Source organism: Bufo gargarizans, chromosome 3 (genome assembly GCF_014858855.1).
Source record: "Bufo gargarizans isolate SCDJY-AF-19 chromosome 3, ASM1485885v1, whole genome shotgun sequence".
NCBI classification, from domain to species: domain Eukaryota; kingdom Metazoa; phylum Chordata; class Amphibia; order Anura; family Bufonidae; genus Bufo; species Bufo gargarizans.
In genome coordinates this window covers 424856949-424872502 of record NC_058082.1, presented here as the reverse complement: position 1 = coordinate 424872502, position 15554 = coordinate 424856949, and the positions used below count along the sequence as shown (strand labels likewise).

Sequence of the window (15554 nt, the reverse complement as noted above, 5' to 3'; positions counted from 1 at the left end):
TGACCAGGGTGCTTGTGTCGTGATTGGCACTATATCCGCTCCTAATACACCCTATTAGTGGCTTTCCTGCCTACCTAGGGGTAAGGGGCTGTTCTTGTAGCCTGCCTACCACACATGGAGCACCCACCCCGACAGGGGTGACCCCACACCGAACCTTTCCTTCAGTATGGGTCTAGTGTTCTATAAAGCCCTAATTACAACGCCCTACACGCCATGTTTCTGTCCTTCTTTCCAGACATCATCAGGGGACTTCGCACATGTTTCAAGGGCAACTACAAATAAAAATTACAGACATACACTCAGTATAGGTCACATATAGTTCTGAGTACCGCATATACAATATCTTATCAACAGACTCAGTGCACTTACTAGAGATCAAGGTGGTTTCAACCTCGTATCATCAATCAGGATAGTGGGTAATTCTTATCCTCTCTGTAGCATGGGAAGTGTCCCATGTCAGTCAGTGTCTCATCACAAATAACAGTGATTTGGGTGAGCACTGAATAATTGTTAACCGCCTCCTCATATACCTCTACTCTCGGTGAGTGTACGCCCCCCATGATTGCTTGCATTACGTGTCCGAATCCATCAGAATGCATGTTGCTCCATGTGGAACGCACGGCGCTCGTGTGCGTTCCACCGGACTCGAAGCTGGAATCACATGGTGCAGGCTAACCGGAAGTGAGGTCAGGGCCTGCGTCTGAGCGTTGCTAGTTGCATAGCACCCCCTAGGCTCATAACGCACGGCCCGATCGCAAGGCAAATGATGACTTGCCTACTCTTTGTATATGCACAATCGCATTACGGATTTAAAATTAGCAGGACAGGCGGGTGCTCCATGTGTGGTAGGCAGGCTACAAGAACAGCCCCTTACCCCTAGGTAGGCAGGAAAGCCATAATAGGGTGCATAAGGAGCGGATATAGTGGCAATCACGACACAAGTACCCTCGTCACACCGGTCACAGGCACTACCAACTGCCAGGACCTTCCTCCACGGTCGTGGATCCTGCTCAGATGAGGTGAGATCCACCCTTTTTTTCATTCACTAGCATATTATGTGATAGTGTGGAGGTAATTTGTTGTCACTGTCGTCTCTCACCCAGTGTGAAATATTATTTTAAATTACCTAGTAAAGGTTGCGTTTTATGAATTCCCGCTTACAAAATTTATCTGTTATATTTGGGTGTAATTTGATACCACTGCACACCTACCTGAAGTGGTGGTTTAATAATTTTATCACTGCAAACGTTTATGGCGCATTATGTTGAAGTTTGGATGCCCAGACAGATTCATCCTGATGGTACGGCAATTCCAGGATGCTAGGGTGGCTCTGAGCAATGTTGAATCAATGTTGAAACAATACTCCACATGAGGTCTCACTAGTGCTCTGTAGAGCGGCATGAGCACCTCCCTCTTTCTACTGGTAATTCCTCTCCCTATACACCCAAGCATTCTGCTAGCATTTCCTGCTGCTCTATGACATTGTCTGCCTACCTTAAAGCGATACAAAGATACACTGAAAGCCTCTCTCAAGTACCTGGATATCAACATCACCTTGTTGGAATCTCTGGTGCATGATCGTTATACAAGGCGTTCCCTGATCCATCAGGGTTGCCAGACATACGAATACAGAAGGACAATCCTAGCACAGGAGATGCGTACACTTTGTAAACACAGAGCTGCAAATGCTGGGGAAAAAAAAGCACCTATATTTGTTTGTTCAGTATGTAACAAAACATTTAATGCTGTATGCCTTAGGCCTTATTAGCCACCTAAGGAAACATCACTAATGGCCGAAGATCTATCTATCAGAAGTCAAGGTCCTCATCGAAAACGATGGACGAACAACACAACACAACACCAGTTCCATACTGGTGCATGTTTACTTTCTAATCATCCAGATTATCAGGAATGACCTTTCCTACAAATAGTCGTTCCCGATCATCTGGCCATCTGAATGTGCGGCAGATCACCTGCTGAATGAGCGAATCGCTCATCGAGTGAACCTGTCGCTCGCGCAGGCGCCACCGATCATAGCTTCTAGGCAGCAGATTGTGATGTCTAAACAGCGATCTGCTGCTCTGAAGCCATGATTCTGTATGAGGATGAGGGATTGCGATAGCGATCCTCCATCCTCATACAGGGAAGGAGATCTCTGTATGTAAATGTTCAGTCTCCTTTGCTGAGCATCCGACTGTCAGGAAGGAATGCTTGTTTCCTGACAATCGGCCGCTCAGTTGGCCCGTCTAAATCCATCCTAACTCAATGTTAAACTATGCATTGAATTAGCATCTTACACTAAATGTACAAAAGTATTGGGACACCTACACATTACACATGCAGGAGCTTGTATGACATCCCATTTTATATCCTTAGGCATTAATATGGAGTTAGTCTCCATTTGCAGCTCAAACAGCTTCTACTCTTCTGGGAAAACTTTCTATAAGATTGTGGGATGTGTCAGAAGATTATTCGTGATGTCAGACATCGATGTGGGATGAAAGGACCTGGCTTGCAATCTCTGTTCTAGTTCAAACCAAATATGTTCGATGGGGTTAAGGTCAGGGCCTGTGTGGGCCACACAAGTTCCTCCACACCCAACTCAACAAACCATGCTTTTATAAACAGGCGGCGGAGGGGGCAAGCTGCAATCACGCGTAATGGCAGTGCTCTGACGGAGCCCGGCATGAAGTACAGTGACAATGCCGGGCCCCATCAGAGCGCTCTTCAAACATGAGGGGGCGCAGAGGCTGTTTGTTTTCAGAGGGAAGCAGGGAGACCTCTCCACTCCCTGCTTCACTGTTCTTCAGAGTTCCAGCACTCCCCCTTGCAGGCCACACATCACGCTGCTGGCTGTGGAAGGAGCGCTGAAGGCCCAGGAATCGGCCTCCAGCACAGCCAGCAGCGCGATGTGAGTGTGGAAGAGCGTCATCAGGAAATAGGGTAAGGATGTATTTTTTTTTTCCATAAAGCTGGAAAAAGGGGGCAACAACTAGAGTGAGGGGGCACAAAAGAGAATAACCACTGTGGGGGGCACATATCTGGGTATAACTACTGTGAGGGGGCACATATCTGGCATAGAAGATTTTATTAGGACTGGGTGAGTGTAGCCATGCATTGGGCTTAGGGCTCTTTAACTTGTTACGGACACAGGGCGTACAGGTACGCCCTGATGTCCCAGTACTTAAGGACACAGGGCGTACAGTATTTCCGATCACCGCCGCTCGGCGGCAGGCACCTTGGCTAAATGCAAGGGGGGGTCCCGTGACCCCTTAGGCATCGGCGCTGCCTTCCGGTGACGAGCCTGTGAGATACAGTCCTCTGGATCTCACAGGCCGGAAGCTGTATGAGTAATACACACAGTATTACTCATACAGCCAATGCATTCCAATACAGAAGTATCGGAATGCATTGTAAAAGGAATTATACCCCCAAAAGTTGAAGTTCCAAAGTGGGACAAAAAATAAAGTAAAAAAAGTTGAAAAAATAAAGTTTCCCCCCCCCAAAAAATTAAAAGTTTCAAGTAAAACTAAACAAAAAACAGTAATTTTCCCCAAATAAAGTGAAAAAAATGTGGCAAAAAATAGGGGGGGGGGGGAGTAGACATATTAGGTATAGCCGCGTCCGTATCGATCAGCAATAAAAACAAATCACATGACCTAACCCCTCAGATGAACACCGTAAAAAAAATATATTTAACTGTGATAAATAAACCATTTTTTTGTCACCTTACATCACAAAAAGTACAACAGTAAGCAATCAAAAAAGCGTATGCCCACCAAAATAGTACCAATCTAACTGTCTCCTAATCCCGCAAAAAATTAGACCCTACCTAAGACAATCGCCCCCCCCAAAAAAACACTATGGCTCAGAATATGTAGACACTAAAACATCATTTTTTTTGTTTTAAAAAAGCAGTTATTGTGTAAAACTTAAGTAAATTAAAAAAAAGTATACATATTAGGTATCGCCGGGTCCGTGACAACCTGCTCTATAAAAATACCACATGATCTAACCTTTCAGAAGAATTTTGTAAATAACAAAAAAAAATAATGTGCCAAAACAGCTATTTCTTGTTACACAGTATGCACACGACAGCGAACACCCCATATGAAGGCACCAGTCCTCAAAATAACTCCCATCCCAGTAACAACCCAACAAATGCATACTCTCTGGATGCACTGGAAGCAAGCGAAACACCGCTTCCGCATCCACTTTCACCAGCAATGCCCCAGCCCCCAATCACCAAACCCATTTCACTGCCGCATCAAATGAAGTATAGACCAGAGAACAAAGCTCTGGGTCGATACCATCATTGACTAACATGCCACGCGTGAATGATAAATTTGAAAAAGGGGGCACTGCAAACGGACCCGCCATCCTACCCAACTGCGCCTCTTTTTTCAACTCATCAGCAACCACTCCAGGAAATTCCCACACTGACGGCAAATTCCTTACGCCCAAAACAGCACCCAACGGAACAAACGAAATGCGAAAACCAAACTGAAAACCCTCCCGCAACAACAACGCTGCCTACTGATCAGGATATCTTTTTAGAAACGGTCCCATCCTTTCCAGTCGCACCAGCATCTCCTCCTTTGCCTTGCCCCTTTAAAACATCGACTCGCCCCATGATTGCCCCCACATAAGGAGCATTCGTGCTTGAATTTCCACTTAGCACCAAATTTGCAACCCCCCTCGTTAAACAAGAAGCACAATCCTTTTGCTGACGCTGCAGCAAAGCTGGACTGGCTCGACCCGCCTGGCCTGACCCACCAACGTCCCCCCGAAAGGACTGCCCATACCTAACAGGTGCCGTCACCTTGCGCCATAAAGCGATATCCTTATGGTCCAACCTGATACTCAGGCGCACTGCCTTCCGTTGCCTAAATTGCTCGTCATAACGCAACCAGGCTTGCCCCCCATAAACCCGATATGCCTCCCCAATAGCATCTAAATAACAGAACAGAGCTGAACAATTTTCCGGCGCCTTCTACCCCTCCACGCTATCAAAAATGGCAAACGAATTGAGCCAATTAGAAAAAGTGCGGGGAATCAAACTATACTGCCTCTTTTCTTCCTCCTCTTTCTTACTCTCATCCTTATTTGCCCTATCCAAATTATAACGCTCAAGGGAGAGCAGTGAAAATATATCCACGTACTCACCTTTCCAAACCCGCTTCCTCAACTCCTGCCTTAGATGCTCCCCCATTGGTCCCTCAAAACAAACATACACCTCACCTCTCACTGCGTCATCCACCCGAGATCACTCCGTACCGACACAGAATCCCTTACCGCCGAAAAGCTAGAACTCCCCAACCCCGCCACAATAGACCCGCCCAACACTCCCAGATGCCAAACTGGAAGCCGCCCTAGCACACCCACTGAACCCACCTGCGCCCCATGCCTGAGTCGGCGATGATTGCGAAACCCCAGCCCCTGCTAACAAGCTTATTAAGCCCCCCTATCTCTACCTAACTCCCCTGAACCTGCCATCCACGGCGCCAATTGCCCAAGTGTGTATTCACCAAGCTGCCTGGACGCTGTGAACCCAGCAGCCGTAATGCCTGAATCCAACCTCGTCGTCCCGGCATCTTCTCCGCTCACCGCTGTTGAGCTCTCAGGGGATCCGGTGCCCTCTCATGATGGACGCTGGGCAGATCTCACATGGGACAAAGATCCGCTGCTGGAAACTGACACTCCAGGAACTTGGGACATTGCAGACTTCCCACCCGCAAATGAACAGCAGTGGGTGGTCAAGAGCATTTGGCACGTATCTCTCGGTGCAGGCTGAGCAGGGCCAGCCACGTGCTGCCCGCTCTCACAGGAATCTCCAAGATGGCCCTTGGTAACACCACTGCCTCCTGCCTGAACACAGGCAGCAGCAGCACCAGAATCACCGCTCCCACGCTGAGCAGGCTCCCCAGAAGAGAAGTCTGCCCCCCTGGACCTGACTCCCCGCTGACTGCAGCACCGGAGGGGGAAGATACCCACCCCCTCCATGGGTCCCGCCACAAAACAGCTAAATAGGTTCGCTGCCTTCTCCTCTAAAATGGCTCCTTTCTTCACCCACAGCTCTCTTCCTCCCCAATTTACTAACCTCCACCCCCCACAACTCTGCCCAATCCCCATTCCTGCTTCCCTGAACCCCCCCCCCCCCCGTCATTCCAGCCTCCCCCTAAGGCTAGGCCTTCAGTCCGGCCTCACTTTTTCTTAATTCTTTCTGTCCGAAATTTACTAAGGCACTCAGGAGGGAATTTATGAAGCCCTGTATGAAACTGTCATAAAAAGTTGTACATTTTGTTGCTCTCCATTTTACAAGGCAAAAACGTGAGACTTTGATTTTATGTTGCGCTTGCACCTTTGAAAAATTGGATGGGAAAGTGGGCATGATTAGGTGGGTGAGTAGGTTTATGTCAGATTTAAGAAATTCCCCTCATGATGAATTTCCCTTAATAACTTTATTCAAGGGTTTCTAATTAGAAAAAAATTAGAACAATATTTGCAAGGCTTTTACCAAGCCCTACTCTTTGCTAAAAGGTGCATAAAGTCAATCATACGGCTATGTAAACTTCATAGACAAACATTAGAAGAAAAATGAGTTTATCACAACCAGGGATATGCCAAATCAACTGTCCCAAATGCATGGGAGTCCTTATAGTATTATCTATAACAGGGATCAACAACCTCCGGCACTCTAGCTGTTCCGAAACTACAACTCCCAGAATGCTTCATTCACTTCTATGGGAGATACAAAGACAGCTGCCGCACAGCAAACATGCCGAGAGGAGGCCGGACAAAAATCACAGTACTCTGCGTTTTTTGTCCGACCACCTCTTGGCTTGTTTGCTGTGCTGCGGTGGACCTCCGGCCTGCCCCTATCTGATCTATAAGCTGTTATCAAGTGAGAGAACCAGATGGCTACAGTACCTCCTTAACACAATCATTCAGTGTAGTATATTCTTGGCAACATTGTAACCTGTGTCCATACACTACATCCAGGCAGTCATAGTGCCCACCATACCAGTGATAGCCAGCCATCACATTCCTACTATAGCGCCAGTCGACTAAATGCCATAGTCATCCCTGAAGACACTTGTCATTTATCTGGTATTGCCAACAAGTCTGAGGTGGGCACGAAAAAGTTTCAAATTACAAAGTGATTATTAAAACTCCACTGTCAGCAGGTTAGTTGGACTGGACACTTGCTCCAAGTACAGTGGTAGTTCAGCCAAATTACTTTATGTACTATTTAGTGCTAAAATACTAATATCAAATAAACCCATATTTTATTTTACACATTTTCACATAGTTTACCTGTCAAAATCTGGCTAAAAACCCTTACAATTTGATTTCAAATGTATGAAGTTTTTCCACTTGGATTTTGACTGGCCTATGTAAATATGCCCTTAGAGTGAGGCCATCCAATTCCAGACCAAGACCATATGCAGTGCCAATGCCACCCAATTTACCAGCAAAATCATGCAGCCTTTCACTCCTACATGTGGTCTGTTTGCTCAATATTGGCCAACACTACTTCACGAATACTAAACTTAGCCATACTTGTTTACAGCAGATGGAAAATCAGATAAAGACAAGGTGTTACCCATCCAACTTAAAGGGAACCTGTCACCTTTAACAAACATCCCAAGCCGGCAGCAGTACCTTAAAGAAGCCAACAAGATGTTTGTAACAATCATTTTCTTCCTGCAGGCAGATGAAGCAAAGCTGTAAAAACGTTCATTAACCACTTCAGCCCCGCTAGCTAAAACCCCCTTCATGACCAGGCCACTTTTTACACTTCTGCACTACACTACTTTCACCGTTTATCGCTCGGTCATGCAACTTACCACCCAAATGAATTTTACCTCCTTTTCTTCTCACTAATAGAGCTTTCATTTGGTGGTATTTTATTGCTGCTGACATTTTTACTTTTTTTGCTATTAATCAAAATGTAACAATTGTTTTGCAAAAAAATGACATTTTTCACTTTCAGCTGTAAAATTTTGCTAAATTTATTGTTCTACATGTCTTTGATAATAAAAAATATTTGGGCAAAAAAAAAATGGTTTGGGTAAAAGTTATAGCGTTTACAAACTATGGTACAAAAATGTGAATTTCTGCTTTTTGAAGCAGCTCGGACTTTCTGAGCACCTGTCATGTTTCCTGAGGTTCTACAATGCCCAGACAGTAGAAAAACCCCACAAATGACCCCATTTCGGAAAGTAGACACCCTAAGGTATTCGCTGATGGGCATAGTGAGTTCATAGAACTTTTTATTTTTTGTCACAAGTTAGCGGAAAATGATGATTTTTATTTAATTTTTTTTTTTCTTACAAAGTCTCATATTCCACTAACTTGCGACAAAAAATAAAAAATTCTAGGAACTCGCCATGCCCCTCACGGAATACCTTGGGGTGTCTTCTTTCCAAAATGGGGTCACTTGTGGGGTAGTTATACTGCCCTGGCAATTTAGGGGCCCAAATGTGTGAGAAGTACTTTGCAATCAAAATGTGTAAAAAATGGCCGGTGAAATCCGAAAGGTGCACTTTGGAATGTGGGTCCCTTTGCCCACCTAGGCTGCAAAAAAGTGTCACACATCTGGTATCGCCGTACTCAGGAGAAGTTGGGGAATGTGTTTTGGGGTGTCATTTTACATATACCCATGCTGGGTGAGAGAAATATCTTGGCAAAAGACAATTTTTCCAACTTTTTTATACAAAGTTGGCATTTGACCAAGATATTTTTCTCACCCAGCATGGGTATATGTAAAATGACACCTCAAAACACATTCCCCAACTTCTCCTGAGTACGGCGATACCAAATTTGTGACACTTTTTTGCAGCCAAGGTGGGCAAAGGGGCACATATTCCAAAGTGCACCTTTCGGATTTCGCAGGCCATTTTTTACACATTTTGATTGCAAAGTTCTTCTCACACATTTGGGCCCCTAAATTGCCAGGGCAGTATAACTACGCCACAAGTGACCCCATTTTGGAAAGAAAACACCCCACGGTATTCCGTGAGGGGCATGGCGAGTTCCTAGAATTTTTTATTTTTTTGTCGCAAGTTAGTGGAATATGAGACTTTGTAAGGAAAAAAAGAAAAAAAAAGAAAAATCATCATTTTCCGCTAACTTGTGACAAAAAATAAAAAATTCTAGGAACTCGCCGTGCCCCTCACGGAATACCTTGGGGTGTCTTCTTTCCAAAATGGGGTCACTTGTGGGGTAGTTATACTGCCCTGGCAATTTAGGGGCCCAAATGTGTGAGAAGTACTTTGCAATCAAAATGTGTAAAAAATGGCCGGTGAAATCCGAAAGGTGCACTTTGGAATGTGGGTCCCTTTGCCCACCTAGGCTGCAAAAAAGTGTCACACATCTGGTATCGCCGTACTCAGGAGAAGTTGGGGAATGTGTTTTGGGGTGTCATTTTACATATACCCATGCTGGGTGAGAAAAATATCTTGGTCAAATGCCAACTTTGTATAAAAAAGTTGGAAAAATTGTCTTTTGCCAAGATATTTCTCTCACCCAGCATGGGTATATGTAAAATGACACCCCAAAACACATTCCCCAACTTCTCCTGAGTACGGCGATACCAGATGTGTGACACTTTTTTGCAGCCTAGATGCGCAAAGGTGCCCAAATTCCTTTTAGGAGGGCATTTTTAGACATTTGGATCCCAGACTTCTTCTCAAACTTTTGGGCCCCTAAAAAGCCAGGGCAGTATAAATACCCCACATGTGACCCCACTTTGGAAAGAAGACACCCCAAGGTATTCAATGAGGGGCATGGCGAGTTCATAGAATTTTTATTTTTTTTGCATAAGTTAGCGGAAATTGATTTTTTTTTGTTTTTTCTCACAAAGTCTCACTTTCCGCTAACTTAGGACAAAAATTTCAATCTTTCATGGACTCAATATGCCCCTCACGGAATACCTTGGGGTGTCTTATTTCCGAAATGGGGTCACATGTGGGGTATTTATACTGCCCTGGCTTTTTAGGGGCCCTAAAGCGTGAGAAGAAGTCTGGAATATAAATGTCTAAAAATGTTTACGCATTTGGATTCCGTGAGGGGTATGGTGAGTTCATGTGAGATTTTATTTTTTGACACAAGTTAGTGGAATATGAGACTTAGTAAGAAAAAACTAACAAAAAAAATATATATTTCCGCTAACTTGGGCCAAAAAAATGTCTGAATGGAGCCTTACAGGGGGGTGATCAATGATAGGGGGTTGATCACCCATATAGACTCCCTGATCACCCCCCTGTCATTGATCACCCCCCTGGTAAGGCTCCATTCAGACGTCCGTATGATTTTTACGGATCCATGGATACATGGATCGGATCCGCAAAACACATGCGGACGTCTGAATGGAGCCTTACAGGGGGGTGATCAATGACAGGGGGTGATCAGGGAGTGTATATGGGTGATCACCCCCCTGTCATTGATCACCCCCCTGTAAGTCTCCATTCAGACGTCCGTATGATTTTTACGGATCCATGGATACATGGATCGGATCCGCAAAACACATGCGGACGTCTGAATGGAGCCTTACAGGGGGGTTATCAATGACAGGGGGTGATCAGGGAGTGTATATGGGTGATCACCCTCCTGTAAGGCTCCATTCAGACGTCCGTATGATTTTTACGGATCCATGGATACATGGATCGGATCCGCAAAACACATGCGGACGTCTGAATGGAGCCTTACAGGGGGGTGATCAATGACAGGGGGTGATCAGGGAGTGTATATGGGTGATCACCCCCCTGTAAGGCTCCATTCAGACGTCCGTATGATTTTTACGGATCCATGGATACATGGATCGGATCCGCAAAACACATGCGGACGTCTGAATGGAGCCTTACAGGGGGGTGATCAATGACAGGGGGTGATCAGGGAGTGTATATGGGTGATCACCCCCCTGTCATTGATCACCCCCCTGTAAGGCTCCATTCAGACGTCCGTATGATTTTTACGGATCCATGGATACATGGATCGGATCCGCAAAACACATGCTTTGTGGAGCAGGGACATACTGTTAGAGACACCAAACGCTAGCTAATAAGAACACAAAAGTCCTTTAAAGGACTGGTATAGGTGTGCTATCGATTGGTGTGATATACTGAGTGGTGTAATATACTTATAATATACTTTCTAACATAAAAGTATATTATAGTGCATTTGTATTGTGCAGATGTTGTGTGCGGTTCTGCTGCGATACCGCAGGTATATAGAGGGACAAGCGTTATTGGAACAACTATTTGCAATGAGTGTGATATACCTGTTGCCCTCAAAAAAACTGATTGAGGGGTGCGATATACCTGCTTCAACAAAATACTAATTAAGGGGTTTGATATACATGCTTCCACAAAATACTGTTTGAGGGGTGTGATATACCTGCTTCCACCAAATATTGATTCATGGGTTCTATATACCTGTTTCCACAAAATACTGATTGAGGGGTACGATATACCTGCTTCCACCAAATATTGATTGAGGCCTGGGATACACTGGCTTCCACAAAATACTGATTGAGGGGTGCGATATACCTGCTTCCACCAAATATTGATTGAGGCCTGCGATACACCGGCTTCCACAAAATACTGATTGAGGGGTGCGATATACCTGCTTCTACAAAATACTGATTAAGGGGTTCTATATACCTGCTTCCACAAAATACTGATTGAGGGGTGCAATATACCTGCTTCCACAAAATACTGATTAAGGGGCTTGATATACCTGCTTTCACAAAATACTGATTGAGGGGTGCAATATACCTGCTTCCACAAAAATACTGATTGAGGTGTTTGAGTAATAGATTGCAGGGTGGTCATAACTATAGAAACGAGCAGTGTATAATGTATTGGAAAAATGAATAAAGCCTGCAAAGGAGGCAATATGGGTGATAACAATACATTAGTAAGCGCCTTGAATTAACTTCCACTACATATATGCTATTTGCCTAAGGCTTCTTTCACACAAACGTGTGCTCCCCGTTGCCATATTGCGGACCGCATTTACAGATCCGCAATACACGGGTGCCGTTCCGTGGGCATTCCACATCACGGATGCGGACTCATTCACTTGAAATCCGGAGATGCGGAATGGTGCGGAACAGAACCCTACGGAAGCACTACTGAGTGCTTCTGTGGGGTTTCGTCCCGTACTTCCGTTCCGCAAAAAGATAGGACATGTCCTATCTTTTTGCGGAAAGGCCAGATCGCGGACCCATTCAAGTGAATAGGTCCGCGATCCGCTGCAGCTGCCCCACGGACTGCGCTCATGCATTGCAGCCCGAAATTTGCAGGCCGCAGCACACACGCCTGTGTGAAAGAGGCCTAAGTGAGACAACCCCTTTAAACAGTACAAACCATGGGTGTCATTTATTATTCAGAAATACACCTATATTAAGCATATTTCTGGCGCAGATTTCGTCGCAATGCTTAGATGTGCCACAATCTGCGACTTTTCCCGGCTCATGCCAGGTCTAAAATAGTGGGCGGGGAAGGGCAGGCCTGTCTCATTCATCATTTTCTACGCCTGTTTTGGATGCGGACCCAAACAATGGTCATGTGCATGAGGCCTTAGACTGACGCTGGATGCGGCTAAGTTATGTAGAGGTCGGTTCCTCTTCATAACTTTGGCGGATCCACTGCCAGATATAGGGGGCGGGGCTATTAAGACCAGCGTCTAAAATGCTGGTCTTAATTAATGACCCCCATAATAACTACAATTGTGCTAACCTGCTTCCCCCTCAGGGAGAGCACATTTGTAACCTAACTTTCTCTACTCGCCTTGTCAGGGTGACTATTTCAGAAAAGAATGGCGTGGTTAATCCTTGTACAAGCTTTTAACCTTGTTAACTCTGTGAATACTGCAGATATCAGTCACTTGTTGACTTTACACAGCAAACAAGGCTATCTGCAGTATATGGGCTTGGTTCTAAAGAAAGATATAAATTGGGATCTATGCTAGGTTTGTGCAGCGGGTCTGACAGAGCCGTGGCATGCACAGAAGATGAAGCGACTACTTGTAATTCTACTGTGTGTGGCTATTGTCCATGCAGTGATACGGTGAGTGGTCTGCTTGCTTTTTTAGATTTAGGCCTCATGCACACAGCCGTTGTTTTGGTCCGCATCCGAGGCGCAGTTTTGGCGGCTCGGATGCAGACCCATTTACTTTAATGGGGCCGCAAAAGATGTGGACAGCACTCTGTGTGCTGTCCGCATCCGTTGCTCCGTTCCGTGGCCCCGCAAAAAAAAAAAAATAACATGTCCTATTCTTGTCCGCGCTTTGTGGAGAAGAATAGGCATTTATATTAAAGGCTGTCTGTGCCGTTCCACAAGTTGTGGAATGCGCACGGACGCCATCTGTGTTTTGCAGATCCGCGATTTGCGGACCGCAAAACACACTACGGTCGTGTGCATGTAGCCTTACTGTAGAAAAAAATCATGAAATATACAAAAATAGATAGATAGATAATAGGTAAATATACCATATGTCATAAAAGGTTAACTAGGAAGTGTCAAGGAGCTGACACCACACCAATAGTGTTGGGCGCGAATATTCGAATGGCGAATTTTAATAGCGAATAACGCCACTTCGAGAATTCACGAAGATTTAGAATATAGTGCTATATATTCGTATATTCTAGATTTCTTTTTCATCAGTAACCTCCCTTCTTGCTTGTAGGCCAATGAGAAGGCTGCAATGTCTTTGTCTGAACTTAGCAACACCCCTAGCAACCAATAGGAAGGTTGCCTACCCTTACTATATAAGAACCTTCCCAGCAGCCATTTTCTGTAGTTTTAGGCTAGGTCTACACGACGACATTTGTCGCGCGACATTTTGTTGCACCAATGTCGCGCGACAATTTTTATAATGGCAGTCTATGATGTCGCACTGCAACATGCGACATGCTGCGACTGCGACGCGACAGTCGCAGAAAATCCATTCAAGATGGATTTTTCTGCGACTGTCGCGTCGCAGTCGCAACATGTCGCATGTTGCAGTGCGACACCATAGACTGCCATTATAAAAATTGTCGCGCGACATTGGTGCAACAAAATGTCGCGCGACAAATGTCGTCGTGTAGACCTAGCCTTATAGAGTTCTGAGAGAGACAGCAGTGTTATATTTTCTGTGTCATTACATTAGATAGTTAGTGTGTATATATATATATGTATATTACAGATAGTTAGTGGGAGATCGTCAGTGTAGTTTAGATGGTGATTAGTGTTGAGTGCGAATATTCGAATAGCGAATATTTTTAGCAAATATCTGCACTTCGCTAATTCGCAAATATTTTGAATATAGCACTATAAATTCGCTATTTCGAATATTCTTTTTTTTTTTTTTTTTTTACATTTTGGTCTTTCCCACTTCTCAAAAATAGTTCTTACCTGTCCTGAGGATTCCTGGCTTCCTGGCTGCTCCAGTGAGTGCCCGTTGCCGATTCTGCCTGCCGATTTCCCATCACCATGGGAACGCCTCCATACTAGAATGTACTGTCGGATGTGAGAATTAAGTTGAAATCACAATGCGATTACTTCAAGTTATATTAATCGCATTGCGATTTTAACTTAGCACTGCTATATTCCATATTCGTTAACTTCGTTAATTCTAGCTAGCTGACCCATTAGAAATGCAGCTCTAAGTTGAAATCGCAATTCGATTAATATAACTTGAAGTAATCGCATTGTGATTTCAACTTAGACCTGGTTTCCTATGGTTGGCTTGGTAGAATCACCGAAGATGACGAATATGACGAATGTATTCGTCATATTCCTCAAAACGAAGATAACAAAGTATTCTCCATCTTCGTTTTAGCTCCATATTCGTCAACTTAGGAAAGTTGACTATAGAGACAGCTGTGTTTACTTTGCTTTTTTAAAATAAATAGAATAATTATAATAATTATCAAGTATTATAATTATTTTATTTATTTTTTAAAAAAGCAAAGTCTTATTATCGCATAGCGAATTTAAAACTTAGCTGTTTCTAGTCAACTTTCCTATTTGATTGCTAGAATTAGCAAAGTTAACAAATATGGAGCTAAAACGAAGATGGGGATTACTTTGCTATCTTCGTTTTGAGGAATATGACGAATACATTCGTCATATTCGCCATCTTCGCTAATTCTAGATATCAAGCCAATAGGAAAGTTACCTTAAGTTAAAATCGCAATACGCGATTATTTAAATCGCATATTAATCGCGATAACTAGAATAATGACGAATATTTGATTTTGACGAATATGAGACGAATATTCAAGAGAATATTCACAAATTTTGTTGAAATCGAATATGTCACCTCCCGCTCATCACTAATGGTGATATAATGTAGCTGAGTGCAATACTTAGTGCACCAATCAGTAATATGTAGTCAGACCTGCTAAAATGTGAAGTTGCACGTATTGCGCAAAAATATGCGCATCATTAATTGCAGATTTGCGCAATCGCGAATATATTGGAGCACTCTATCTGCATATAAAGCTATTGTAATGTTCTGCCGTGCCAACCATTTTCTCCAGCCTCAGGAAACTTCTAGCA

At 44.2% G+C, this 15554-nt stretch overlaps 1 protein-coding gene across 1 annotated transcript in view; it reads left to right on the top strand.

Moving 5' to 3' along the window:
- Positions 1-13020: 13020 nt before the first annotated feature.
- CTSE (cathepsin E) overlaps positions 13021-15554 on the top strand; it is a 55528-nt gene continuing 52994 nt past the window's right edge. The window contains exon 1 of the mRNA XM_044288448.1: positions 13021-13076. Coding sequence (XP_044144383.1) covers positions 13021-13076 — 56 coding nt within the window. The remainder of the gene's footprint in view (positions 13077-15554) is intronic.